This window comes from Euleptes europaea, chromosome 4 (assembly GCF_029931775.1).
Source record: "Euleptes europaea isolate rEulEur1 chromosome 4, rEulEur1.hap1, whole genome shotgun sequence".
NCBI lineage: Eukaryota > Metazoa > Chordata > Lepidosauria > Squamata > Sphaerodactylidae > Euleptes > Euleptes europaea.
This window is the reverse complement of record NC_079315.1, coordinates 14,625,695-14,651,387: the sequence shown is the minus strand read 5'-3', so window position 1 is coordinate 14,651,387 and position 25,693 is coordinate 14,625,695. Positions and strand designations below refer to the sequence as shown.

The following is a 25,693-nucleotide window of genomic DNA, read 5'->3' as shown; positions in this document are numbered from 1 at the left end:
GAAAGAGCCACGAGGAAGCAGGAAGCGTTTGAATCCCTGCCTGTTTATACACTGCTTTGTGATTGGCTGTGAGAGAAATTCAGCTTCTGTGTCCAGTGCTTTGCCTTCTGCACATAGATTTCAGCCGGGCTTTGCTCAGGGAAGATGGAAGAGTCGGGTTAACAGAGGAATGGGAAGACCTCGACATTGCGAGGGCATTTCTAATGGACGGAAAACTCATGCAGAACTTCAAGGAACAGCCGAGTCAGGCAGGGGGGCAAACGTAAGTGCCCATGCATAAATGACCTAAGAAGGTATACTTGGCTGAAGCCAGTAGGATGGCTGATTTCTAACGCTCAGCAGGAGCCTTACACTGCTCCCTAAATCATGTCATGACTGGCAAAACCAGAATAAATTGTGCAAAACCGACCCGTTCAACTTGCATAGTTGGCACAAGTTGCAGGATTTTGATCCCCAGCCATGAACTGGAATGATCTCAAATAGGCTGCTGTGTAATGGGGTAATAACTGGAAGAGCCATCGTGGTGTAGCGGTTAAGAGCGGTGGACTCTGATCTGGAGAACCAGGTTCAGTGGGAAGGTCCTTGAGTAATTGTGAACATGTTTTATTTATTTAAACATGAGGCCTTAAGAGACCAGACCTTGCTCTGTTTGCATGTACCAAACATACCTTATCTAATTTCAGACTTGGGGGGGGGGGGTTCCTTTCAAAAGCACAGGATTCCAAAGAAAATCCGTTTTCCCCCGCCCGTAGAAAGTTCAAAGAACCATTTTCTGTCTGAAATGCTTCTCCCTATGAAAGATGCATTTTTTCCCCAGCCTATTTTCTGGGTGGTCAGAAATATGACATTAGGAACAATTTTCTAACAGAGCGGATCCTCAGTAGAACAGGCTTCCTTGGGAGGTGGTAAGCTCTCCTTGCCTGGAGGTTTTAAAGCAGAGGCTAGATGGCCATCTGTCAGCAATGCTGATTCTGTGACCTTAGGCAGTTCATGAGAGGGAGGGCATTTTGGGGGCATGGAGTGTGGGGGGGGAGGTAGTTGTGAATTTCCTGAATCGTGCAGGGGGTTGGACTAGATGACCTTGGTTTTCCCTTCCAAATCTATGATCCTATGAAGTCATTTCACCATGACACAAAAGGAAACTGCTGAAAATTTATTTTTTTCTTCAAATGACCATCCTCAGGCAATAAATTAAAACACTGATAATCTAAAAAAAATTCACACACACACAATAATAATCGGACACGTTTAGAGAAGAAACCCTATGTAAAAAATACACACGTAAGTAAAGAGGTGGGAACGGGATATTGCCTTGGTGTGGGGTTCTTTGTATCAAAAGCTCAACCATGAAGGAAGGGAAGCCAAGATGGCTCCCACAAGGGGGCATTTTAAACTCATCTTTTGGCCACAGAGGGAAGGACCAGGCCTGTGAACATGTTAAGAGGCATGTGAGAAGGCCACTAAAGCCCTGGGGTTTGCATTAATTTCTCCAAAAAGCTGGACTGCAACCTGGTCGGACCAGACAAGCAAATATTGGGGACGGGGGATTTAAGAACGTAAGACTGGTGGTCCACCCCGTCCAACATTGCCAGTAGCCAACCATTTCCTTTAGAGGACCATGAATAAGGCTTAGAAACCCCAATTTTGCTTTCTTAAGCCTCATTTGGATAAAGATAATTTAAGGTGCTTGCTGCTTTTCTCAATTTTGAAGGGGGCTTTTAAGAGGAGAGGGGTATTCATGGATACTAGTCAAAATGGATACTAGTCATGATGCATACCTTATTCTCTCCAGGATCGGAGGAGCGTGCCTACTATATATTAGGTGCTGTGGAACACAGGCAGGATGGTGCTGCTGCAGTCGTGTTTGGGGGCTTCCTAGAGGCACCTGGTTGGCCCCTGTGTGAACAGACTGCTGGACTTGATGGACCTTGGTCTGATCCAGCATGGCTTTTCTTATGTAATTATAATTATATTATATATTATATTAGGTGCTGTGGAACACAGGCAGGATAATGCTGCTGCAGTCGTCTTGTTTGCAGGCTTCCTAGAGGCACCTGGTTGGCCGCTGTGTGAACAGACTGCTGGACTTGATGGACCTTGGTCTGATCCAGCAGGGCTTTCATGTTCTTAAGGGGACCACTTTTTCCTGGTGTCAAAAACCGTGGCTGCAACAGGCCAGGAGGCGGGGTGGTTCTCCTCACGAGCATATTGCTAAGTAAGACTTAATGTCTTCCTGCTCGCACTCGCCCTCCGGGTGACGTCTTTGAAACGCAGGCCTGCACTTAAAGGGAATGTTTTCTTTTTTTTACAGTCCTTAAAAAGGTAAAGAGGCCAGCTTTCCAAACACAACTTCCAGTCCTGGCAACTTTAGATCCAAGAGAGGCAATTATTCACACTTTGAGGGCCTTTCTTAAAGTGCTGAGGAAAGCCAATACAATTGCAAGGCGCCTAGCCCAACTTCCCAAGAGTTTTGCATAGCCCTTAGCAGGGGGCATGCCTAGAATGCCCTTGAAAAGCTAGTCTTTAAACCAAGGTCAAATCCTAAGGCTTGGTCCTAGCCTTGCCCTGAGGAAGGACGAAACCCGCATCTGAGAGAGCAGACTGGGGGTGTGAATTAGGGTTGCCAACCTCCAGGCGGTGTCTGGCGATCTGCTATTACAAGTGCTATCCCGCCAACAGAGATCATTTCACCCGGAGAAAATGGCCGCTTTGGCAATTGGACTCTACGGCGTTGAAGTCCCTCTCCAAACCCCACCCTCCTCAGGTTCCTCCCCTAAAATTTCCAGGTATTTCCCAACCCGGAGCTGGGAACCCTAGTGTGAACGGACTCTGCTTTCCTACCACTAGCCAAGGAGTATAACATCTTAGCACCTACTCCCTGTGCAACAGAATTAAAGCCACGTTGACCTCCCAGAGTCAGCTGGGAGGCAGTGCCAGAGGTCTCCCCCCCCCCCCGCCTACTTGTTGAAATTCAGAGAGCAACACCCAGCCGCGGAGGAAACAAGAGAGCTGATCCAACCACTATTAAGAAAGTTACCTGCCCGCACGGAGGAATTTTATGTTAAATATCTCCTCTCAGATAAAGACCCGAACGTCACCAAACTTGCTGCAAAATTCGGTTTCATTGCACCAAGGATAAGACATGCTATGGTGAAAGCAACAGAAGGATGAATACTAATTTTGATTTTAGATCTATCTTAAGGTTTTAAAACAATAATTTAATGTAACTTAATTGATTTTATTTATTATACTTACTTCTGTGATATTTTTTATGCTGGTCTTTGACCGTAATAAAGTATCATCATAATAAACACAGGAAACAAAGGTCCCGCCGGGGAATTCTATAGTGACCAGGTCTTCCCCGGCCTACTTTGGATCACAAAGCATGAGAACCTCTTGGTTCATGCACGATTTCTGGAAACAGAAGGGCGGGAAAAGCCTCCTTTATTCATCCTAGTAAATAATATTGCGGGAAGGCTGGGAGAAGGAACCTTGTTAAACCCACCCAGACAGGCGAAGGTAGCAAAGGAAAATATTGGGGGGGAGAAGCTGTTGGCTTTTCTCTATTTAAGTGATGAAGGAAAAGGGCAGTCATGTTAACGCTGGGCTCCTAAGGTTCCTTTTCCACCTTTAATTTCCATTTTCTTATTGAGGGAGTTGGGGGCTCTGGTGTGCATCACCCACCCACCCCCAGGGGTGCTACACACCAGGTTCCACTCATGTAATACACCCATAATCTGCCATCTCAGATGGGGGTTTTGCCTCCGGATTTAACGGTGTTTAAATGCTGTTTGCTAACTACAGGCTGTGCAAAACTTCTCCAGCGACGTCGGCCGAGGCGCTGAAATTCTGTTGGCTTCCCTCAGAACGTCACCCCATCAGAAGATTGAGTCATTTATAGCAAGATTTATAGCAACTTCGGCAATCGTAAAAATTTCGAAACGCCAGAACCGGCGCATCATGCGTCTCTCGAGTGTTCCAGAAGCTCTTTCCAAATGGGGCAAGGAGGCGTGCAGAAGGTCTCCCTGCCCCAATCTCGAAATCTTTCAAAAAATACCAGCCCTTCATTGGAGGTTGTGTGTGTTGGGGGGGTTCTCTAGCTTCAGCCGGATTAGGGGGGGAAATCATTACCCTATAAAAGCAGACAATGGTTATACACCTAACATTACAGCTAGTAATACAGAAAGGCGTTTGTGTATTTGGAACCGGCTGCCAAGAGATTCAGGACTGAAAACAGGGAAGCACTTCTGCGCACAACAAAATTAGTTGAGAGCATTCACTGTGTTGGGTCTGGGGGGATTCTCCACACTTCGGACCACTAAAAAGGTCACGTTGGCACTCACGGAAGAGGGACTCGGGCAAGGTCAAGCAGAAAAGTTTGTAGGATCCACTCCACTAGCACAAGGTACGACGCCAGTATAAAAGGCTTGGACAAGTTCAGGGAATGATAGAAATCAGCAGTCAAGTGGAACCTCCATCTTCAAGAGTAGTACATCTCTGAGCCAGGGGAAGGGAGTACGGTAATGCTCCTTGGAAATTTCCAGGTGTCCAGGATGCCACTTTTCAAACCAAAATGAACTCGACGGACCTTGTTTACTAAGCCGCCAAACTTTTTTTTTTGGGGGGGGGTTGTTTTCTACATTCTTACTCAACATTCCCAGTTCAGCAGCAAAGGACACGTAGCCCACCCCTCAAGCCATGTCTTAACCTGTGCTACAGGTGGTCAGTATGAGAAGGTAACTCTTGGGCTCACCCATGCGTTCATGGCTCTCCTCCATCGATAAGCCCAACCCCCAGCCTGCACATATCAGTACGCTGGGTACACTAATAGGCACAGAGCGCTTTCCTGTTACTTAGAGATACTGGTGGAGTTCTGGTTTGCAGCCTCATTTCCAAAGCAGAGCGCCCATTATTTTCTCCCACAACACAGGCGCATTAAAATAGCTCTTATTCTATGGCACTTAAACCAACCGAGGCTAAGTAGGGTAGCCCTTCCACGACAATATCACACACACACCCATCTAGGAAGCCACAACCACCTTTATCTTGTGCACTTGCAGACAGCAGAAAGGCACTTTCACCACTGGCCAAATTGAAGATTTCTCTCTCTCTCTTTTTTTTTAACATAGCCTTCCCAGGGTTTAAAGAGAGCAGAGGCAACCAGCCTCAAAATAATAATAACAGCAACAATTTGGAATTTGTAACCCACTGCCAAATCAAAAACCAGGCACTTTGGGAAATGGTGGCCCCCACGTCAGCTGTAGCTGTAAGTAAAAAATGGTGGCATGAGGCACACAAAACATCAAAATCCATATCCGTCCAGCTAAATGGAGCTCAGATGAGAACAGTGCTGCAGCTACCGGCCACGACAGGCCAAACTGAATCGTCTCTCTCTCCCCCACACCAAAACGTTCAATATTTCTCTTTTAGGATTTCACAACTTCAAGCTTTTTTTAAAAAAATGAGGTAAGACGTGCCAGCCAAGGACACGCTAGAACTTCCTCTACCCCCCACCCCACCCCACCCCACCAACACACCTCCCTAAGGCCCTGTTCAGCAGTAGCTTCAGCCGGTACCATGCCCTCTTTGGATGGATGCAGAGTACTTTATTGCAGTTCTATCTGTGGCCAGCGGGGGGGGGGGGGCGTGAGACAGTGTTCCGCGTCGGGGTCCAACCCGTGGCGGCCCCCTCTAGCAAGTAGGGGAGGTGGTGATGGGGCTGTGCAGGAAAGGGAGGGTGCCGGGGCTGGCATGCACCGCCACCGAAACCGGGAAGCTGAAGACGAACTGGGAGGTGGGGGTGGAGGCGGACTTCCCCCGCTCCCGCAGTGTCCCCGAGGGGCTGGCCGCCTCGGCGGCACACGACGTAGCCAGCACCTGGGACTCGAACTGCAGCAGCTGTCCCATGAAGCTGAAGTTTGGCGAGATGATGCTCCGGCGCTGCTTGACGAACTCGAAGGCTTCCTCCAGCTTCACCCGCTTCTTCATGATCAGGTAGGCCAAGCAGATGGTGGCGGAGCGGGAGATGCCAGCGTGGCAGTGCACGAGGACCCGGCCGTGACACGCCTTCACAGAGTCTGCGGGGGGAGAGACACAGGGAAGAGAACAGAACAGTGGGGGTGTCACCTGAATAACTATAACAACTAACCAGTGTGGTGGTCAGCTGAATAACTATAACAACTAACTAACCAGTGTGGTGTAGTGGTTAAAAGCGGTGGTTTGGTGCAGTGGACTCTAATCTGGAGAACTGGGTTTGAGTCCCCGATGCTAATCTGGTGAACTGGATTTGTTCCCCTACTCCTACACACCAAGCCAGCTGGGTGACCTTGGGCTAGTCACAGCTCTCTCAGCCTCACCTACCTCACAGGTGTCTTGTTGTGGGGAGGGGAGGGGAAGGTGACTGTAAGCCGGTTTGATTCTTCCTTAAGTGGTAGAGCAAGTCGGCATATAAAAAGCAACTCTTCTTCTATCTATCTATCTATCTATCTATCTATCTATCTATCTATCTATCTATCTATCTATCTATCTGATGATGAATAGAACCTAGTAAATTTAAATAAGTTTCTTTTTCTAATAAGAATATATGGTACTTAAGAGGATTCAAATACTTAAGAGGATTCAAAGACTGCCAAAAAAAATCAGGGGGTTATAGATCAAATCAAGCCTGAACTGACCCTAGAAGCTAAAAAGAACCAACTTTATCGTATTGTATCATTAGGCAACCAAGACCAAGTTAATTCATGCCATCATATTCCCCATTACTATGTGTGGGTGTGAAAGCTGGACAATGAAGAAAGCTGATAGGAAGAAAGTAGATTCCTTTGAAATGTGGTGTTGGAGAAGAGTGTTACGGATACCCTGGACTGCCAAAAAAAACAAATCAGTGGGTTCTAGATCAAATCAAGCCTGAACTGACCCTAGAAGCTAAAATGACTAAACTGAGGCTATCGTATTTTGGTCACACGAGAAGACAAGAGTCACTAGAAAAGACAGTCATGCTAGGAAAAGTTGAAGGCAGCAGAAAAAGAGGAAGACCCAACAAGAGATGGATCAACGAAGCTACGGCCCTCGATTTGCAAGATCTGAGCAAGGCTGTTAAGGATAGGACGTTCGCCGTTCATAGCACCTAAGCTTCACTCCCTCAAAGCCTGGACATACCTATGTATTCAATGGCTTCCATGAACCAGGAGCTGATGTCTGTTTTGTGGTTATCCTCCACCGGAATGCATTTGTACTGAAAGTGTCCTTCAAAGTGGTTCGGGCAGTCCGACGAAACATTGAGCAAAGCAGTGATCCCCAAAGCATCCAGCATGTCTCTCCTCGCGGCGTGATGAGCACTGCCGAGGTACAGGAAAGGAAGGATTTCGACTGGCCCACCCTGCTCCAGGGGAGAAGGAAGAGGAGAAACAACAAGGGGGGGGGGAGAGAAGAAGTCAGCTTGACACAGTGACAAAACCAGAGAGCTTTTGATGAAGGAAAACCCAACTGGAATGACCCCTGTGGCTTCTATCTGCAAAGGCCGGTAATCAAAAGAACTGGACTTCTGGACTAAAAAACAACATAACTAAAATTTGGCAACGTGGTGTAGTGGTTAGGAGCGGTGGCCTCTAATCTGGAGAACCGGGTTGGATTCCCCACTCCTCCACATGAGTGGCAGACTCCAGTCTGGTGAACCAGGTTGGTTTCCCTACTTCTCCACATGGGTGACCGTGGGCTAGTCACAGGTCTCTCGGAACACTCTCAGCCCCACCTACCTCACAAGGTGTCTGTTGTGGGGGAGGGGGGAGGTGATTGGAAGCCGCTTTGATTCTTAAGCGGTAGAGAGTCAGCTTATTTTAAAAAAAACTCTTCTTCTAACAGTCCAGACTAAGCCAATTTCCTTCATTTTTCACAAACTGTTCTACTAGTCTCGGGGAGGCCACTTCCCAGCTTCTCAGACACCGCTGGTTCATTCGCTCCCTTCATCTTTCCAGCACTATGCTTTTTAAAAATGGGCAAGCTCCTCAGGATGCTGAAATCCACTGGAAGCGCCACGTGGTGTAATTCTGTCGCTCTTGCACAGAATTTTATGTCCTTAATTTACACCCCGCCGTTCTCCCCAATGAGGACCCAGAGTGGCTTCCGCCATTCTCCTCTCCCCTGCTTTTATCCTCACAACAACAAGGTAGGTTTGGCTGAGTGTGCATGCAACGCAGAGGATACAGGGCCAGCAAGTCTCCATGGCAGAAGCGGGGATCTGAACCTGGACCTCCCAGACCCTGACTTGCTGCATAGAAGCCCAAAAATGCAAGGACTTGGGCAAAAACCATTTCCAATTCCAAATGTTAGCTAAAATAGCACACTTCTGACTAATAAGCAACCACGTTCACCATTTCCTGCCCGTTCTCAGAAGTTTCCACATTTTGGACATTCACAGTAACATAGATTCAGAGTTGTTACTCCTCCGTCTAGCCAAATTTTGTGCAGTAGCATATCAAGTTCGACCCCTAATGTTGGGCAATTGCAATTAGATTAAATCATAATTTGGTCAATTTTATTATAAATTATTTGGAAATTTTAATTAGGAATGTTTTTGGCTCAACTGCTATAATTTTTTTACCTCTTGTATAAATGGCAGGTGTGTTTTACTGGCACGCCTCTGTCTGGGTATAAACAGCTTCTTTTGGTGACTAATTTAATTTAAACCTGGAGGAGGGGGTAAGCATAAGAAAGCTGACCTGATCGTGCTGGGGGGTCCCACAGGAACTGCAGCCGTGCTCGACAATGTCCACAGAGGCCAGCGGAGATGCTGGCGCGAGAGATTTGGTCTTTGCACAGAATTCTGGATACTCTGCATGAAACCGCTCATAGCCACCTGGAAGTCAGAGAAACCGCAAGGCATTAACACCTCAAAACTGGGTCACTGGAGAACAATAAGAACATAAGAAAGGCCATCAGACCCAGGCCCATCAAGTCCAGCAGTCTGTTCACACAGTGGCCAACCAGGTGCCTCTAGGAAGCCCACAAGCAAGACAACTGCAGCAGCACCATCCTGCCTGTGTTCCACCGCACCCAAAATAATAGGCATGCTCCTCTGATACTAGAGAGAATAGGTATGCAGCATGACTAGTATCCATTCTAACTAATAGCCATGAATATGTCCACGCCCCTCTTAAAGCCCTTCAAGCTGGCAGCCATCACCACATCCTGGGGCAGGGAGTTCCACAATTCAACTATGCGTCGAGTGAAAAAATACTTCCAATCTGCTCTGGGTTACACACAACCCCAGAGAATCATAAGAGTTCGAAGGGGCCGTACAGGCCATCTAGTCCAACCCCCTGCTCAATGACTCCCTGACAAGTGCTTGTCCAGCCTCTGCTCAAAGACTGTCAGTGAGGGGGCGCTCACCACCTCCCTAGGCAGCTGATTCCACTGTCAACCAATGCTTACTGCAAATTTCCCCCCCCTAATATCCAGCTGGTACCCATAGAGCAGGGATCAACATGGTGCCCGTGGGTGCCATGGAGGCTGCCAGCACATTTCCGGGCGCCCACCAAGGCCCTTTATGCATGGGGGCTTATTTTTGAGTTTTGAAAATGTGGATAGGAAAAATGTGCATCTATTGAGCAGCAAGTCCAAGGCAAAACCTCCTGTGCATAAATGGCCTAAGTCAAGGGTCGGCAAACTCATTAGTCAAAAGAGCCAAATATCAACAGTAGAACGATTGAGATTTCTTTTGAGAGCCAAATTTCTTAAACTTTAACTATATAGGTAGGTACACACTGTTTATTAACTTAATAAACTTTAATTAAAGTTTTAAGTCTTAATTAAACTAAAGGTACACTGAATAAAACTTGGTATCATACCTAATAGTGATTTTATTTATTGATAAAAATTAAATTGTAAGTCCCTGCCATTTCCCCCTTCCCGTCTGGAGGCCTGGTCTACCGCCATAAAAGCCTATTGGTAGACCTGGCCTCCGGCTGAGTCCCATTGGGAGGCCAGGTCTACCCATTGGCTTTCTTGGCAGTAGACCTGGCCTCCGGAGGCCCACAGTTGATAGGCGGGTGGGGCGGGCCAGGAACCGCCGAGCCGCCCGCCCAGCAATCATGCGGCTGGAGGGGAGGCTTTAGCCTCCCAACCATTGAGGGAAAGGGGGACCCAGCCATCCTCCACAGTGGGGGGGGGAGAGACAGCGCGCCTGCTCTCTCTCGTTCGCTCGCTCTCAGGCGCGCCGGCTCCACAGCCCGGCTGCCAGCGCAAGCAGGCGCGAGAGCAGGGGCTCCGAACCAAATTCGGAGAGCCGCACTCAACGGGCCAAAGAGCCGCATGCGGCTCGCGAGCCACGGTTTGCCGACCCCTGGCCTAAGTGTTTCGAAAGTGGGTGGGATCAGCTGCTGGTTGGCCATAGGGTTGCCAGGTCCCTCTTTGCCACCAGCAGGAGTTTTGGGGGGCAGAGCCTGAGGAGGGCGGGGTTTGGGGAGGGGAGGGACTTCAATGCCACAGAGTCCAATTGCCAAAGCAGCCATTTTCTCCAGGGGAACTGATCTCTATCGGCTGGAGATCAGTTGTAATAGCAGATCTCCAGCTTGTACCTGGCAGCTGGCAACCCTAGTTGGCCATCGGATTTTTTAAAACTTTGCTTCGGCAGCAGCGGCCACCACAACGCAAGGATATTCACTGTGTGACTGAAGGCACACTGCAGTAGCCATTCTGTGGGTGGCTCTGCCTCCAGCGGCAGCTCATTTTGTGGCTGCGCCCACTATGCCATGTCAGAACGCCAAAGGTGCCCACAGGCTCAAAAACGTTGGGCACCCCTGCCATAAAATTAAACTACAGAAGATGTCCCTTTGAAAGAAACAACTGAGCTAACTGGACAACGGATAGAAATGAGCTAGAAGTAGGCCTGCGGCATTCGAATCTCCCATGGCTTTTGGCTGAAACGGATCTGGATCGCAAGGCTAAGGCGTTTTGGAACGTTCACAAACATTCCAACTGAGAAGTGTGGGGCGCGTTTCTTTTTGTAAGCGTCAGACGTATAGAGCTGTGGGTGGGAAGGGTTACAGAAATCGAGGAAGTAGCACTATGAAGTCATCGGAGAGACTAAGTAATGTCTGCGTAAGCTGCAGCCGGCACAAGCTTCCATCCTACAGTACATCTCCACTTAAGGCATTTCCATCAGTAGAACAGGACTTCCTTTTCCTTTTATCCTTTAGAAGCTCCTTGATCAATTGATCTTGAGCAGCATATATCTAGTGTTGGAGGGATATAAGGACTGAAACAAATCTTGCCACTGACAATGTAGCCTTGGGGTCCCTGTCGCTTAGTAAAAAAGGCATTATGTCAGTCACAGAGGCATTGGATTTGTATATTAAAAGGGGGGAAATATAGTGCGATCGAAGTTCCTCGTAAAAGGGGAATTCCAAAAGGGCATGGGCTAATGTGTCAATAGAGCCAGAAGAGCAAGGGCAGATCCTGTCTGAGTATGGTATATTCAGAATTCTGCCCTGCATTACCATAGAAGGGTTAGCATTCAATCTAGCCAAGCAAAAAGCTCTACAGAGACGAGGAGTTGTTAGATAATATGTATAGGCAGGCAGACCACGTGGAGGGGGTATTCCGAAGAACTGGGATGAACAGACACGACGAGCCCGAAAAGTAGTGCTGTTATAATCGAGCTCTTTAATGCGCTTTTTAATTTTGGCAAAAGCTTCAGTTTTCCCAAGATCTGAAAACATGAACAGGACTTCCTCACCTGGAAAAGCTGCTCCTGAGGGACAGCCCCCCCCCCAAAAAAAAGCACGAGGGGCAAGCTGGAGATCCGCAGGAGGGGAGAATTGGCAAAAATCACATACACCCCTCTCCATTAGGACAAACGTTATGGCAGGATCCAAGCCACTGATAACAGACACATGCTTCTGCAAGTCATTTCTCGGACTGACACTTGTGCTGTTGCATCTCTAACGTGAGCCACAGGGAAAATGGTCCCACAAGACCATAGGGGAGGGGCTGTGGCTCAGCGGAAGAGCCTCTACTTTGCACACAGAAGGTCCCAGGTTCTATCCCTGGCATCCCCAGTTAAAACGACCAGGCGGCAGGTGGTGTATACTTTCTACCTTAGTATAAGGTAGCTTCATGGGTTCATGTGTCACTGGATGCCTTCGAAGTGTGAATAAAGCAGCATCCTCTTTGGGGGCCAAGGTAGGAGGGGCTGTGGCTCAGTGAAAGGGCCTCTGCTTAGCATGCAGAAGGTCTCAGGTTCAATCCCCGGCATCTCGTTAAAAGGAACCAGGCAAGTAGGTGATGTGAAAGACTTTTTGCCTGAGACCCTGGAGAGCCGCTGCCGGTCTGAGTAGACAATACTGACTTTGATGGACCAAGGGTCTGATTCAGTATTAGGCAGCTTCATGGGTTCATGGGTTCACACATAGGCTTACCAGGTCCCCCCCTCTCCTCCAGCAGGAGGTTTTTGGGGTGGAGGTGAGATTGCGCACGCGGCGGCGCTGACGTGATCATGTCACGACTGGTTTACACCCGGAAGTGCCGCATCGCAAGGGTATGTTTACCACTCAAACTCTGTTTGATTGGCAAAGGCCCCTTGCGATGAGCGGTAAAGGCCCCTTGCGATGTTGTGCTTCCAGCTGTAAACCGGAAGAGACGTGGCGCAGCGGGCAGGCGCGGGCACGCGTTGCCCGCTGACCCACAGCTGGTCGGTGGACAGCCAGGTGGATTAGCGGGGGGGGGGGGTTGCCCGCCACCACCCGGCACTTGGCAACCCTAGTTCACACAGCATGCAGGGGTCCGAAAGAAGGCACACAGAAAGAAGGGTCCCTGTAGGGGAAAGGTTTCATGACAAGTAGCCACGTGCAAGACTACAGGCGCTTATGGCAACTGCCAGCAGCTCCCTTAGGACACTGAAGGCCTTAGGAGGCCTGCTTGGCAGCCTCTATTTTCAGCAAGCAGGCTGACTCCTTCCGTTTCCACCTGCACACCCAGCACAATTGTGCAAGACAGATTTACCGTCCGGGGCCCTCCGTTCCCTGCCTTGTGACATTCAGCCACCGATGACTTCATTCTTTCCGAGCCCAGAGCGACTCGTCACCGGCGCCCTTGTGCCAAGACCCCAAACGTCATCAGGGAGGCAGGGACTGCTCTTTTCCCAGCGTCGCAAACAACCTCGGTGGGGATCCACAAAATTGAGCTGCCAAGGAACCACGGCGGTGGTGGCGGCTCCGTCTCCACCGCGTTTACACGCTCGGCTAGAGATAGAAGGGCTCAGGGGGAAAGCTGGGCTTTTCTTTTTCTGGAAAAACTAGTCCACTCCTAAGGTCCCCCCCCCAGGGTTTTTTTTTCAATGGAAAGAAATTTTAGCAAGCACAGAAGTAACTACTAAGAAACCTTTCTCAGAATGAGCAAAATGGTTTTTTTCTGATGAGACTTCACTGATTCAAAATGCATAGTAGGATGGAGTTGGGGGGGGGGTTTGTGTCTAAGACAGACTTCCCCATTAGCTACTGATATTTCTTGCATTCTTTCAGAGTAGGGTTGCCAGGCCCCTGAGAAGGGCAGGGTTTGGAGAGGGGAGGGACTTCAATGCCATAGTGTCCAATTGTCAAAGTGGCCATTTCCTCCAGGGCAACTGGTATCGGCTGGAGATCAGTTGTAATAGCAGGAGAGTTCCAGCTAGTACCTGGAGGTTGGCAACCCTATTTCAGAGGATAGCCGTGTCGGTGTGCAACAGCCTGTGAGCTACTGGTGAGCTGCAAGATTTTCAGGGTGTAAGCTTTCAAGAGTCAAGGCTCCCTTCATCAGCTATCTAAGGGGCTACAGGACTCCAGTCTAGCTCTTGCATCCTTAGTGCCCCCAAATCACCCAGAACTCTTAAGTGTTGCCCAGAAGACAACCCTCCTTTGTGGGGGGAGGGACAGCCTCTAGGGTCATAGAATCAGAGTCGGAAGGCACCACCAGGGTCATCTAGTCCAACCCCCTGCACAATGCAGGAAATTCACAACTACCTCCCTCCCCCACACACCCAGTGACCCCGACTCCATGCCCAGAAAATGGCCAAGGTGCCCTCCCTCTCGGCAATCTAAAGAATCAAGGAGAGCAACGGTTCTTTCGTATTGTACCCTCTCAGCCCCTTACTCTAGAGCAGACCCACACTCGTGTACACGGCTGGGAGCTGTGGTGGGGAGGGGCAGTGGCTCAGTGGCAGAGCATCTGCTTGGCATGCAGAAGGTCCCAGGTTCAATCCCCGGCATCTCCAGTTAAAGCGACTAGGCAAGTAGGTGATATGAAAGACCCGTCTGAGACCCAGGAGAGCTGCTGCCAGTCTGAGTAGACAATACTGACTTTGATGGACCAAGGGTCTGATTCAGTAGAAGGCAGCTTCATGTGTTCATGTGAGAGCTGCTGCCGTTCTGAGTAGACAGTACTGACTTTGATGGACCAAGGGTCTGATTCAGTAGAAGGCAACTTCATGCGTTCATGTGTGTACTGAGCAGCCCAACTTCCAATAACCCAACGAATGTCAGTTCTGAGAAATTTGCCACTTTCATAAAATATATATAACTTGGGATGAATCACAGGCTGCAATCCTACGAACGCTCTCCTGGGAGTAAGACCCGCTGAATAGCATGGGGCTTGACTTCTGAGCAGACCTGCTTAGAAATGCTCCCACAGTTCCAGCAGGTTTCGGAAAAGACAGAAGCCTGCACGCTTTTGCAAAACATATTTGTAGGGGACGGACAGTTAAATGCCAGCATGGTGTAGTGGTTAAGAGCGGTGGTTTGGAGCGGTGGCGTCTGATCTAGAGAACCGGGTTTGATTCCCCTCTCCTCCACATGAGCGGCGGAGGCTCATCTGGTGAACTGGATTCATCTCCCCACTCCTACACACGAAGCCAGCTGGGTGACCTTGAGCAAGTCACATTCTCTCCGCCCCACCTACCTTACAGGGTGACTGTTGTGGGGAGGGGAAGGGAAGGTGATTGTAAGCCTGTTTGAGTCTCCCTTAAGTGGTAGAGAAAGTCGGCATATAAAAACCAACTCCTCTTCTTCTTCAAGCACTTGGAGAAAAGTTAGGTTCAATTAACACAGCGTGAATGGCTGTGTTTCTAATTGTCAGATCCTAAACACAGTATTTCCCCCTGGAGCTCAACAGAAGCCCTAAAAAGGAAGCACGACCACAGTTACACCACAAGGCATTTCTCCCCTTTAAACTCACAGGCTTGAGCTGGACTATTGCCTAACTAGTGAGCTGAAGTTACTCATGACTAAATGCTACCGAAAACACGGGATGAATTACTCATGACTAAGTTCGGCGGGTGGATCGTGACTAATTTTGGCCGAGTCTTCTGTTATGGAACAGCAGTATCTCTCCACTGGGGGGAAAAATGCATACTTCCTAAGAGACAATGACCCCAAAAACAGAGTTTAGTTGCGCAAAACAAGGAGAAATATTCCAAATTTCTAGGAATCAGCATCAAACTTTATACCTTCAGATCACCTGGACTGTCCTTCCAACTTTGAAGCATAGACTACACTGATGTGCTCCACCTGGGGCTGCCTTTGAAGGCTGCCTAAAAGCTTAACTGGCTCAGAAAGCAGCACCCAGCCATGTTCGATGGGACCTGCTTCAACTAGTATCTTGCATGAACTACGTTTCTTGGCCTTGTTAAAAGTTTTGACCTTTAGGAACTCCAGAAATGAAACAGTGAAGCTGTAAAGAGCCGCCTGAACCCCAACAGCACCCGAGAGGATTCTACTACTGAGACCTGCGCTATCCCATGAGCCTCCAGCTGGGATGCTTGTGAAAGCCTTTGCAACAGCCACCCCTAACTGTGGAACTCCCTGCCACAGGAGCTTAGCCACAACCCATCACAAAAGGGGCACCCACTGATTTTTAAATACCTGGGTGTTCAGGGAGGGTTTTGAATATGACTTTGTTATGCCTGAACATTACCTGCTGCCATTTGCATGCTTGAAATTTTTATTGGGATCTTTAAAAATAAACTATTTAATTAGACATTTATACTCTATTCTTCTTCCAATTATGGACCCTAAAAGAGCTTATGACATCACTCTCCCTTCCTCCATGTTAGTCTCACAACAGTCGCCCTGTGCGGTAGGTTAGGCAAAGATAGTGACGGTCAAAAGCTCACCCAGTAAGCTTCCACAGCAGAGTGAAGATTCGAACCTAGGTCACCCTGATCCTAGTTTTAAACTCTAACCACCACACCACACCCAAATCACCTTGAGGAGGAAGAAGAGTTGGTTTTTATATGCTGACTTTCTCTACCACTTAAGGAAGAATCAAACCGGCTTACAATCACTTTCCCTTCCCCTCCCCACGACAGACACCCTGTGAGGTAGGTGGGGCTGAGAGAGCTCTAAGAGAGCTGTGACTAGCCCAAGGTCACCCAGCTCGCTTCGTGTGGAAGAGCGGGGAAACCAACCCGGCTCCCCAGATTAGCCTCCGCCGCTCAAGTACAGGAGTGGGGAATCAAACCCGGCTCTCCAGGTCTGAACATGCCTTACAGAAAATCAGTATATAAATATATTAGTAAAAGGAAACTAAAAATAAATGGCAGTTGGATATTCAAGAACAGATAAAAGGAAACATATCTTCTCACAATGCATAGTTAAATTGTGGAACTCCCTGCCCCAGGATGTGGTGATGGCTGCCAACTTGGAAGGCTTTAAGAGGGGAGTGGACATGTTCATGGAGGAGAGGGCTATCCATGGCTACTAGTCAAAATGAATACTAGTCATGGTGCATACCTATTCTCTCCAGGATCAGGGGAGCATGCCTATTATATCCAGGCAGGATAATGCTGCTGCAGTCATCTTGTTTGTGGGCTTCCTAGAGGCACCTGGTTGGCCACTGTGTGACCAGACTGCTGGACTCGATGGGCTTTGGTCTGAGCCAGCAGAGTTTTTCTTATGTTCTTATTATAATTATATGTAATTGTATTAGGTGCTGTGCAACACAGGCAGGAGAATGCTGCTGCAGTCGTCTTGCTTGTGGGCTTCCTGGAGGCACCTGGTTGGCCACTGTGTGAACTGACTGCTGGAATTGATGGACCTTGGTCTGATCCAGCAGGGCTTTTCTTACGTTCTAAGCTGTCACTCCATCCATTCCCTGATTGAAACAGAGTATTTGAATTTAGGCAGAGAAGCACCAGAGCTGCGTCTACTCCACAAAACAGACACAACCCAATTCTCGGTCCTGAATGAATAAGTCATGCCAATGAGGCCACTTTGCATAATTCACTCTGGTTGTCAGTCACGGCAAAGTCAAAGCCCACTTACAGAATGCTAGATTCTTGTTTGTTTGTTTAAAGCAATCTCTTCCTGAGATTTTGGCAGACACTGCCCCCTTCCAAGTATGTATTCAAGGACTCTCACTTGAGCGCAGGGCTCAACTTTCCAAAAGCAGATTTGCAAATCTAAGCCAGCAAATGCAATAATGGCTAAAAAAAACAAGGCAATATCAGAAGAGGGCAGTGGTTTTCACTATAGTGGTTTCCATGTGAGAGGATCACATGGCAGAAAACACAGCTTCAGGTCAACTTATTTTAGGCACAGGCCACAAATAAATAAATAAAAACCACAAAGCGGGCCATTTTCACACTTGACCACCATTAATAAGCAGATATTCACACTCAGAATAATAAAACACCTGCAATTAATTCAGAACTGGCCCTTCCCATCAGCAGGGCCCTTTGAGGCATGGTCCCTTGAGCCTGCTTGCTGGGGTTTGCCTCGGGGCCCAGCCAACAGCAGCCCCAGTCAAAGAGGGGGGGGGTGTCCGTCCCCTCCTGTGTTGGAAGCAAGACTCACGAGCACCCCCGTAATGCTGCCAGAGTGGTTTCATCCAAGAACCAGGCTGATCCTTACAGAGGGCAGGTTTCAAGGAATGGCCAAACGCCACTCCTGACGCACAAGGGGTTGGATGCTATTGCTTGCAAGCAAAGCATCTGGTTTTATTTACTTTTTTGGTAAGGTGGATCAACCGTCATAGCCTTTCAGCCAAGCAGGAAGAATAATAGGATCATCCAGTTAGAAGGGACCACCAGGGTCATCTAGTCCAACCCCCTGCACAATGCAGAAAATTCACACCTCCCCCACACACCCCCAGCGACCCCTACTCCATGCCCAGAAGATGGCCAAGATGCCCTCCCTCTCGTGATCTGCCTAAGGTCATAGAATCAGCATTGCTGACAGATGGCCATCTAGCCTCTACTCAAAAACCTCCAGGGAAGGAGAGCTCACCACTTCCCGAGGAAGCCTGTTCCACTGAGGAACCGATCCAACTGTTAGAAAGTTCTTCCTAATGTCTAGACAGATTTAATTTCAACCCATTGGTTCTGGTCCGACCTTCTGGGGCAACAGAAAACAACTCGGCACCCTCCTCCGTACGGCAGCCCTTCAAGACGCGGCCCAGGCCCTCAGTTACAGAGGATTTGTGCACACAGCCAGGCCCCGCTCCCAATTTCATCAGGGCCAATGACGAAATCTGCCACGTAAAGTTGCGACGCCACTAGGCATCCATGCCAAGCAAAACCATTCTTTAGGCCAAATCACCTAAATCACAGCTTTCGAACCCAACTAGGTTAAGATCCAAACAGTTATGCACTTATTTTTTTTAAGGCCCTCGGTTGCCATTCGATTTAAACACGGGCTTAACGCTGCCACCCGCACAAGTCCACGGGACTTCTATATTACTCGCTGCCAATCAAAGCCGCCCATGTCAAGCGCCTTCGTAGAATTAAACTGCATTCCTGCCTTAGCCTGGAGGCAGCGGAAATTGTTGCTTCAGGCTGCTCGAGCGTTGCTGCGACACCCCCTCCCCTGGGCGGTCGCAGGCACACGGGAGCACAAGATGGCCCAATTTGACAAAGAGCAGAGAAAACAAGCCAGCCCACAACCTCCACATGCTCATAACTCAGGAACCCATTTAACAGGGCCTCGGCACCAGCGTCCAAAAACACTTGGACCGATCTGGGGACCACCAGGGGTGCGATCGCTGCTACTCTTCCTGCTTAGCCCCAAGACCACCCCAGGATGTTCCCGCATTCAGTCTTTTCTTCTAGAGCCTTTGAGGTTTCTACTACGCTCTGAAGAAGCAAGCCCACTGTATGGATTACCTCTTCGGCAGTACAAAGGGACACGGGGGAAATGTGGGAGGAACCCCCCATTTATGAATAAGTGCATGGTTCTCTTCCCCCCTAGAAAAAAAGCACATATAATAGATTTCCTCCATCACTTGGCAGCCATAAGGAAGAAGAGTTAGTTTTTTATATGCCGACTTTTTCTACCACTTAAGGAAGAATCAAACCAGCTACAATCACCTTCCCCTCCCCACAACAGACACCCTGTGAGGTAGGTGTGGCTGCGAGAGCTCGAAGAGAGCTGTGACTAGCCCAAGGTCACCCGGCATGGTGTAGTGGGTTAAGAGTGGTGGAGTCTGATTTGGAGGACCGGGTTTGATTCCCCACTCCCTCCACATGAGCGGCGGAGGCTAATATGGAGAACCAGGTTGGTTCCCCCACTCCTCCACACGAAGCCAGCTGGGTGACCTGGGGCTAGTCACACCTCTGTCAGCCCCACCTACCTCACAGGGTGTCTGTTGTGGGGAGGGGGAGGTGATTGTAAGCCGGTTTGAGTCTCCCTTAAGTGGTAGAGAAAGTCGGCATATAAAAACCAACTCTTCTTCTTCTTCTTCACGTGTAGGAGTGGGGAAACAAATCCAGTTCACCAGATGAGAGTCTGCCGCTCATGCGGAGGAGTGGGGAATCAAACCCGGTTCTCCGGATCAGAGTCCACCGCTCTTAACAGCTACACCATGCTGGCTCTCCCGTTGTAGCTTCGATCCCTCAGAAACTTCAAGCAACCTCAGCCACTAACAGTGTCAGCCTATGGATGCAGGGTTACTCCATTGAGATCAATGGACTGAGACGGAAGCAACGTGAGTCAGAGTTCTGCCTGCACGTGGCTCAGCATGCGGCTGGAAGGGAACCGCCGGTTGGCCGGGAGCGCCCGTTGCTATTCATGCTGGAGGAAAGGGGGGTGGGCGAGCTGGAGACGACCTGCATCTAATCTCCATGCAGGGCCGCAATGCACAGAGCCTTAGATCCCTGCCCCAATCTAAACATCCGAACATGTATTGTTCGGCTGTTCATTCTATCACGACGCCTGTATCAAATTCATTGCTCCCCTGATCAGTGAATCCCCCATAAGCCGGTAGAATTCCTGACTAAGAGGCTCCTGATGGGTGAAACTCCACACTTTTCGCTCCCGACTGCCAAACTTTGTGCCATCGCAACCAAAACTCGCAAAAATAGGATGGAAAAACATCAGGCTAATTCTTGTGATTTGTTTTTAAATCTTATATTTTAATATCATTCGTCTTTTTATCTAATTTTGTCATTTATATTAGTTTTGCAGTTTTATTAAGTCAGATAATTTTACGTCTTAACCTTTGGCTGGTCAAACAGACCCTATCCATAAATATCTATCAATCTAAATGGGGCGCCCTGTTTAAAAGCGGTGGCCCAAAGGCAGCTTCGTATACTCACAAAACAGAAAAACAAACGCATTCACAAATAGTCACTAAAGTCAGATGGCTCACCCCAAAAGAGGGAAACAGACACTTAAAAGTTACAGGGAAGGGGTTTGACACCCTTAAAAGGGGGAAGCAAGAAACGCTGTCTTGGCCTAGAGGAGTAACTGGGTTTAAGTACATGGCAGCCAAAACATGCACACCGTCACATACACTGTCAAATAACACTGATGCATACTTATGGTCACAGTTCTTATCCTATACCACCATTCTCTCTCTCTCTTTATAACAATTGCAAGAAATTCAGCCAATTCAGGGTGCCATGTGGCACCTTAAAGACAAAGGCCAGGAGAGCCCTGTGACCCCTTCAACTGGTCACCAATTTTGGCTGTTGCATTTTTCACCGGCAAACGTGCTGTGTTACCGTTATTTTATCTGCGCTCGCATGAAAACAGCACGTCCAAACCTGGAAAGGTCTCCTAGGGCATAACGGGATTTTGCTCTCTCCACTTCAGCACTTACGCTCATGGGCTCAAACGCGACCCCAGGACATTTCGGACGCCTCCCATATCCCTCTCTGTTCCTGACAATTGGCACAACTCATGGGACGCTATACCAAGTGAGATCTGGGCCGCGCGGGCCTTGAAACAATTCCTCAGGGTTGGTAAAACGGAGCTGTTCCACCAGGCATATGGTAGAGGACAGTGCCGGCTCCCATCTTGCTGGCCTCCCTGTCCCTTCCTTCTTTTTTATTATCCGCTGATTTTTTTTTCTTATTTATTTCCTGACAGAATATGTGTATTCCCTTGTTTCCTCCTCTGTACGGTTTCCGGCCGTGGCTACTTTGTGCTGCTTACGGTTCGGGGGCGCCTGGATTTTTAAATCGTGTTATCGTTTTAATTGTAAACTAGGGTCGATTTTAATGGTGTTGAAAGGGTTTGTGAGCTGCTCTGAGCCTGACCTGGTCAGGAAAATGCAGCATAAAAGTCCAATAAACAATTTGCTGGTGACTCTTGAAGGGGCATATGGCACTTGGACCGTCCCTTCTTCCCTGATTCAGGCGACATTTACTAGTTTGGCATCACCACCCCATTTCCTCCAGGAAGTCAATATTCCCCTCCTTTCCAAGGACACCAGCCCCAGTGAATTGGCGGGGAGGGGCGGGCTTCCTCTCCCTCCCCCCCATGTGGTGCCATCAGGACGCATTCCTAAGGAATGTGCGGGGCGGGGCGCCCGCCCCAGAACAATCCAACAGGATCCCACCCACCCCCTCTCCCAACCACCCTTTTTTGGCAGTTCAGAAGGTCACCCGCTGCCTGTCTCTCTCCCCCCCCTCCCCGCCCCCCAACTAGATAGGTCAGACGGGCAGGAAACAGGCACCGGATACAAGACGGCCCCCCTGTTCTTGAGGGCCAGGCCAGGACGGCCTGTCAAAACCTGCCCCCCAAGCCCTGGTTAGGGCGGAAGTCGAGGGGGGAGGGGGAGAAAGCAGAACCCTTTTTATGGGGCTCTTAATAGATCTCCCCCCGCCCAATACAACCGAGGCGAGGAATAATAGCGGAAAGGGCAAGGGGGGTCAATGTAAACTCCCCCATGGGAGTTATGGGGTTTTTAATAGATCTCCCCCAAAATACAACCAGCGCGAGAAATAATAGCGGAAAGGGCAACAGGGGGGGTCAATGTAAACTCCCCCATGGGAGTTATGGGGGTCTTAATAGATCTCCCCCCAAATACAACCAACGCGAGGAATAATAATGGAAAGGGCACGGGGGTCAATGTAAACTCCCCCATATGGGGGGGGTCAATGTAAACTCCCCCATCTCCCACTTCAAAGCAAGCAGTTTTTTTTTTTTTAAGAAACGAAGCTCTCTTAAAGAGCCAAGCCCAAGAGAGGCCAGAGAGGGAGGGAAGTGGGAAGCTAAAGCGGTCTAGCATGTGCTCGGCGCTGCAGACAGACCCCGGCTCTCAGCCACAAACCCCAGAGGAAGGGGCTCTCATCTGTCTCTCCGTCTCTACTTAAGGATAGATGGAATCACATTCTAGCTGTATCCGAAGAAGGGAGCTGCGGCTAACGAAAGCTCACACCCGTCTGGAAATTTTGCTAGCCTTTCAGGTGCTGCTGGACTCCTGCTCTTTTCTACTGCTAGTGGCAGACCAACACAGCTATCCCATCCGAGCTGTCTGTACATGTTTTAAAAGGTGTAGAAATTAAAACGCGCGCGCGCACACACAAGGCGATGCATTCTCCTGGACTGAATAGAGATCTGGGATTCCTGTCTCATTACCAAAGTTAACTTCTCCGGGCCTACTACCCCTCTGCATATCACACCTAATCCAGACACGCCTGCTAATGTCATTTACTTGCTTTCGACATTTACAATGCCATTGTGTGTCTAATTCACACTTCTCTACTTAAAGATAGATGGGATCACACTCGAGCTGTATCTGAAGAAGGGAGCTGGGGCTCTCGAAAGCTCACACCCTGCCAGAAATTTTGCTAGCCTTCAAGGCGCTACTGGACTCTTGCTCTGTTTCTTATTCTAGCTGTATCCGAAGAAGGGAGCTGTGGCTCACGAAAGCTCACACTCTGCCAGAATTTTTGCTAGTCTTCAAGGCGCTTCTGCACTCTTGCTCTGTTTCCCAGTCTAGCTGTATCCGAAGAAGGGAGCTGTGGCTCTTGAAAGCTCACACCCTGCCAGAATTTTTGCTAGTCTTCAAGGCGCTACTGGACTTTTGCTCTGTTTCCCATTCGAGCTGTATCCGAAGAAGGGAGCTGTAGCTCACGAAAGCTGACACCCTGCCAGAATTTTTGCTAGTCTTCAAGGCTCTACTGGACTTTTGCTCTGTTTCCCATTCGAGCTGTCTCCGAAGAAGGGAGCTGTGGCTCACGAAAGCTGACACCCTGCCAGAATTTTTGGTAGTCTTTCAGGCGCTACTGGACTTTTCCTCTTTTCTACTGGGCCGCGATTGAAGCCCCGCGCCCCCGGGGCGGGGGGAGAGAGATGCAAAAGTCAGCCAATCTTGGATTATAGCTGCGTTAGAAGGGGGGGGGGGGGTTGGTTTGGGCCGAAGAGGCCAACGAGGCACAACCGCGGCGTAAGCGCGCCGGGCTCTCCTCCTCCCGTCCCTCCCTCCCTCCGCAGGGGCGCGCCTCTCACCTCTCAGCAGGCAGACGTCGGCGTGGCCGGCGTCCCGCCGCAGCGCGCGCGCCACCAGCGCCACGGTGCTGTCGTCCCGCAGGCCCTGGGCCCGCGCGCCCCGCTCGTCGTACAGCACCACGGCGGCGTAGAGCCCCGCGCGCAGGCGGCCGCGCGCCTCCTCGCCCTCGGCCGGCAGCAGCTGCTCCAGGCGCAGCCAGCCCTTGGCCCGCCGCCGCACGATGGTGTTGCAGCGCGCGTGCAGCGCGCCGCGGATGTGGCCGGCGCTGTGCGCCAGGAAGGGCCGGCAGTCCAGCAGCAGGCACTGGCCCCCCGCCCGGCCGCCCTCCGCCCGCTCCCCCCGCCGCCGCCGCGGAGGCAGCAGGCGCCGCAGCACGCCGGGCTCCATCTCCCGCAGCTCCGCCATGGCCGTCGAGGCTGCGCCGGGGCTCAGCGCGCCGCCGCCGCCTGCTGCTGCTGCTGCTTCGCCACGTTCATGAATGAAGGGGCTGCCCGGCCCAGGAGGAGGAGGAGGAGGAGGGGGGGCGCTTTACTACCTGGCCCCGCCCTCCTCTCCTCCTCCGGCTCCTCCCACGCCGCCGGGCTCCATTCTTTCTTTTTTTAAAAAAATAATTATATAGATATAGATAGATATAATTGTAGAGATAGATAGATAGATAGATAGATAGATAGATAGATAGATAGATAGATAGATAGATAGATAGATAGATAGATAGATAGATAGATAGATAGATCGATCGATCGATCACGCCGCCGGGCTCCATTCTTTCTTTTTTTTAAAAATAATTATATAGAGATAGATAGATAGATAGATAGATAGATAGATAGATAGATAGATAGATAATTGTGTGTGTGTGTATATATATATATATATATATAGAGAGAGAGAGAGAGAGAGAGAGAGAATATAAATAGTGTGTGTGTATATATATATATGTATATATATATATGTATGTGTGTGTGTATATATATATATATATATATATATATAAAAACTAAACATTACATACACATACAAATTATAGCTTCTTCCAAGGAAATCAGTGAACAATTGTAAAAAGCCGGAAAATAATCAAAAATATATAATATAAATAATCAAGTGTGTGTGTGTGTGTGTGTGTGTGTGTGTGTGCATAACTATTTAAACATTACATACACATACAGATTATAGCTTCTTCCAAGGAAATCAGTGAAGAATTGTAAAAAGCCAGAAAATAATCAAATATATATATGTGTGTGTGTATGCATATACATATGTATATGTATATATATATAAAATTAACTATTTAAACATTACATACACTTAAACATTACATACACATACAGATTATAGCTTCTTCCAAGGAAATCAGTGAAGAATTGTAAAAAACCAGAAAATAATCAAGAAAATATATATGTGTGTGTGTGTGCATTTACATATGTATATCTATAAAATTAACTATTTAAACATTACATACACTTAAACATTACATACACATACAGATTAAAGCTTCATCCAAGGAAATAAGTGAACAATTGTAAAAAGCCGGAAAATAATCAAGAACGTGTGTGTGTGTGTGTGTGTGTGTGTGTGTGTGTGCGTGCGTGTGTGTGTAATCAACTGTTTAAACATTACATACACATACAGATTATAACTTCTTCCAAGGAAATCAGAGAACAATTGTAAATAAGCCAGAAAAATCATCAAGAATATTGTTTTAGCCATTTACGGCCCGGCCCCGCCCTCCTCTCCTCCTCCGGCCCCTCCCACGCCGCCGGGCTCCATTCTTGACTTCTCCGCCAGTGAATGGGGACGCGGGGGGAGGGGGGAATGGAATGCTCCGCCGACGTCACGAGGGGAGAAATGTAAACAGGGCTGCCCGGCACTTCTGCTCGCCTCCATTCATAAAAAAAGAAGAAGGAAGAACGCAGTAGAGCTGGCTCGAGTTCATTCATTAAAGAGAGGGAGAGGGAGGGAGAGAGGGAGAGAGGGAGAGAGGGAGGGAGGGAAT

The 25,693-nt window shown here is 49.0% G+C and overlaps 1 protein-coding gene across 1 annotated transcript; it reads right to left on the bottom strand.

Annotated features, from left to right (window-relative positions):
- Positions 1–5,691: 5,691 nt before the first annotated feature.
- DUSP4 (dual specificity phosphatase 4) lies at positions 5,692–24,108 on the bottom strand. The gene is made up of 4 exons (XM_056848604.1): positions 23,703–24,108; positions 8,718–8,854; positions 7,159–7,378; positions 5,692–6,077 (listed from the first exon to the last, which is right to left on the bottom strand). Exons 1-4 carry the CDS (start codon positions 24,106–24,108, stop codon positions 5,692–5,694), a joined length of 1,149 nt encoding a protein of 382 aa, XP_056704582.1.
- Between the last annotated feature and the right edge of the window lie 1,585 nt (positions 24,109–25,693).

Coding starts and splice junctions, on each gene's coding strand:
- DUSP4 (XM_056848604.1), bottom strand. CDS start 24,108: ATGGCGGAGCTGCGGGAGATGGAGCCCGGCGTGCTGCGGCGCCTGCTG. Junction 7,379..8,717: donor GGACCCCCCAGCACGATCAG/GTCAGCTTTCTT, acceptor CCCCTGGAGCAG/GGTGGGCCAGTCGAAATCCT. Junction 6,078..7,158: donor GGAAGCCATTGAATACATAG/GTATGTCCAGGC, acceptor CTCCCCCCGCAG/ACTCTGTGAAGGCGTGTCAC.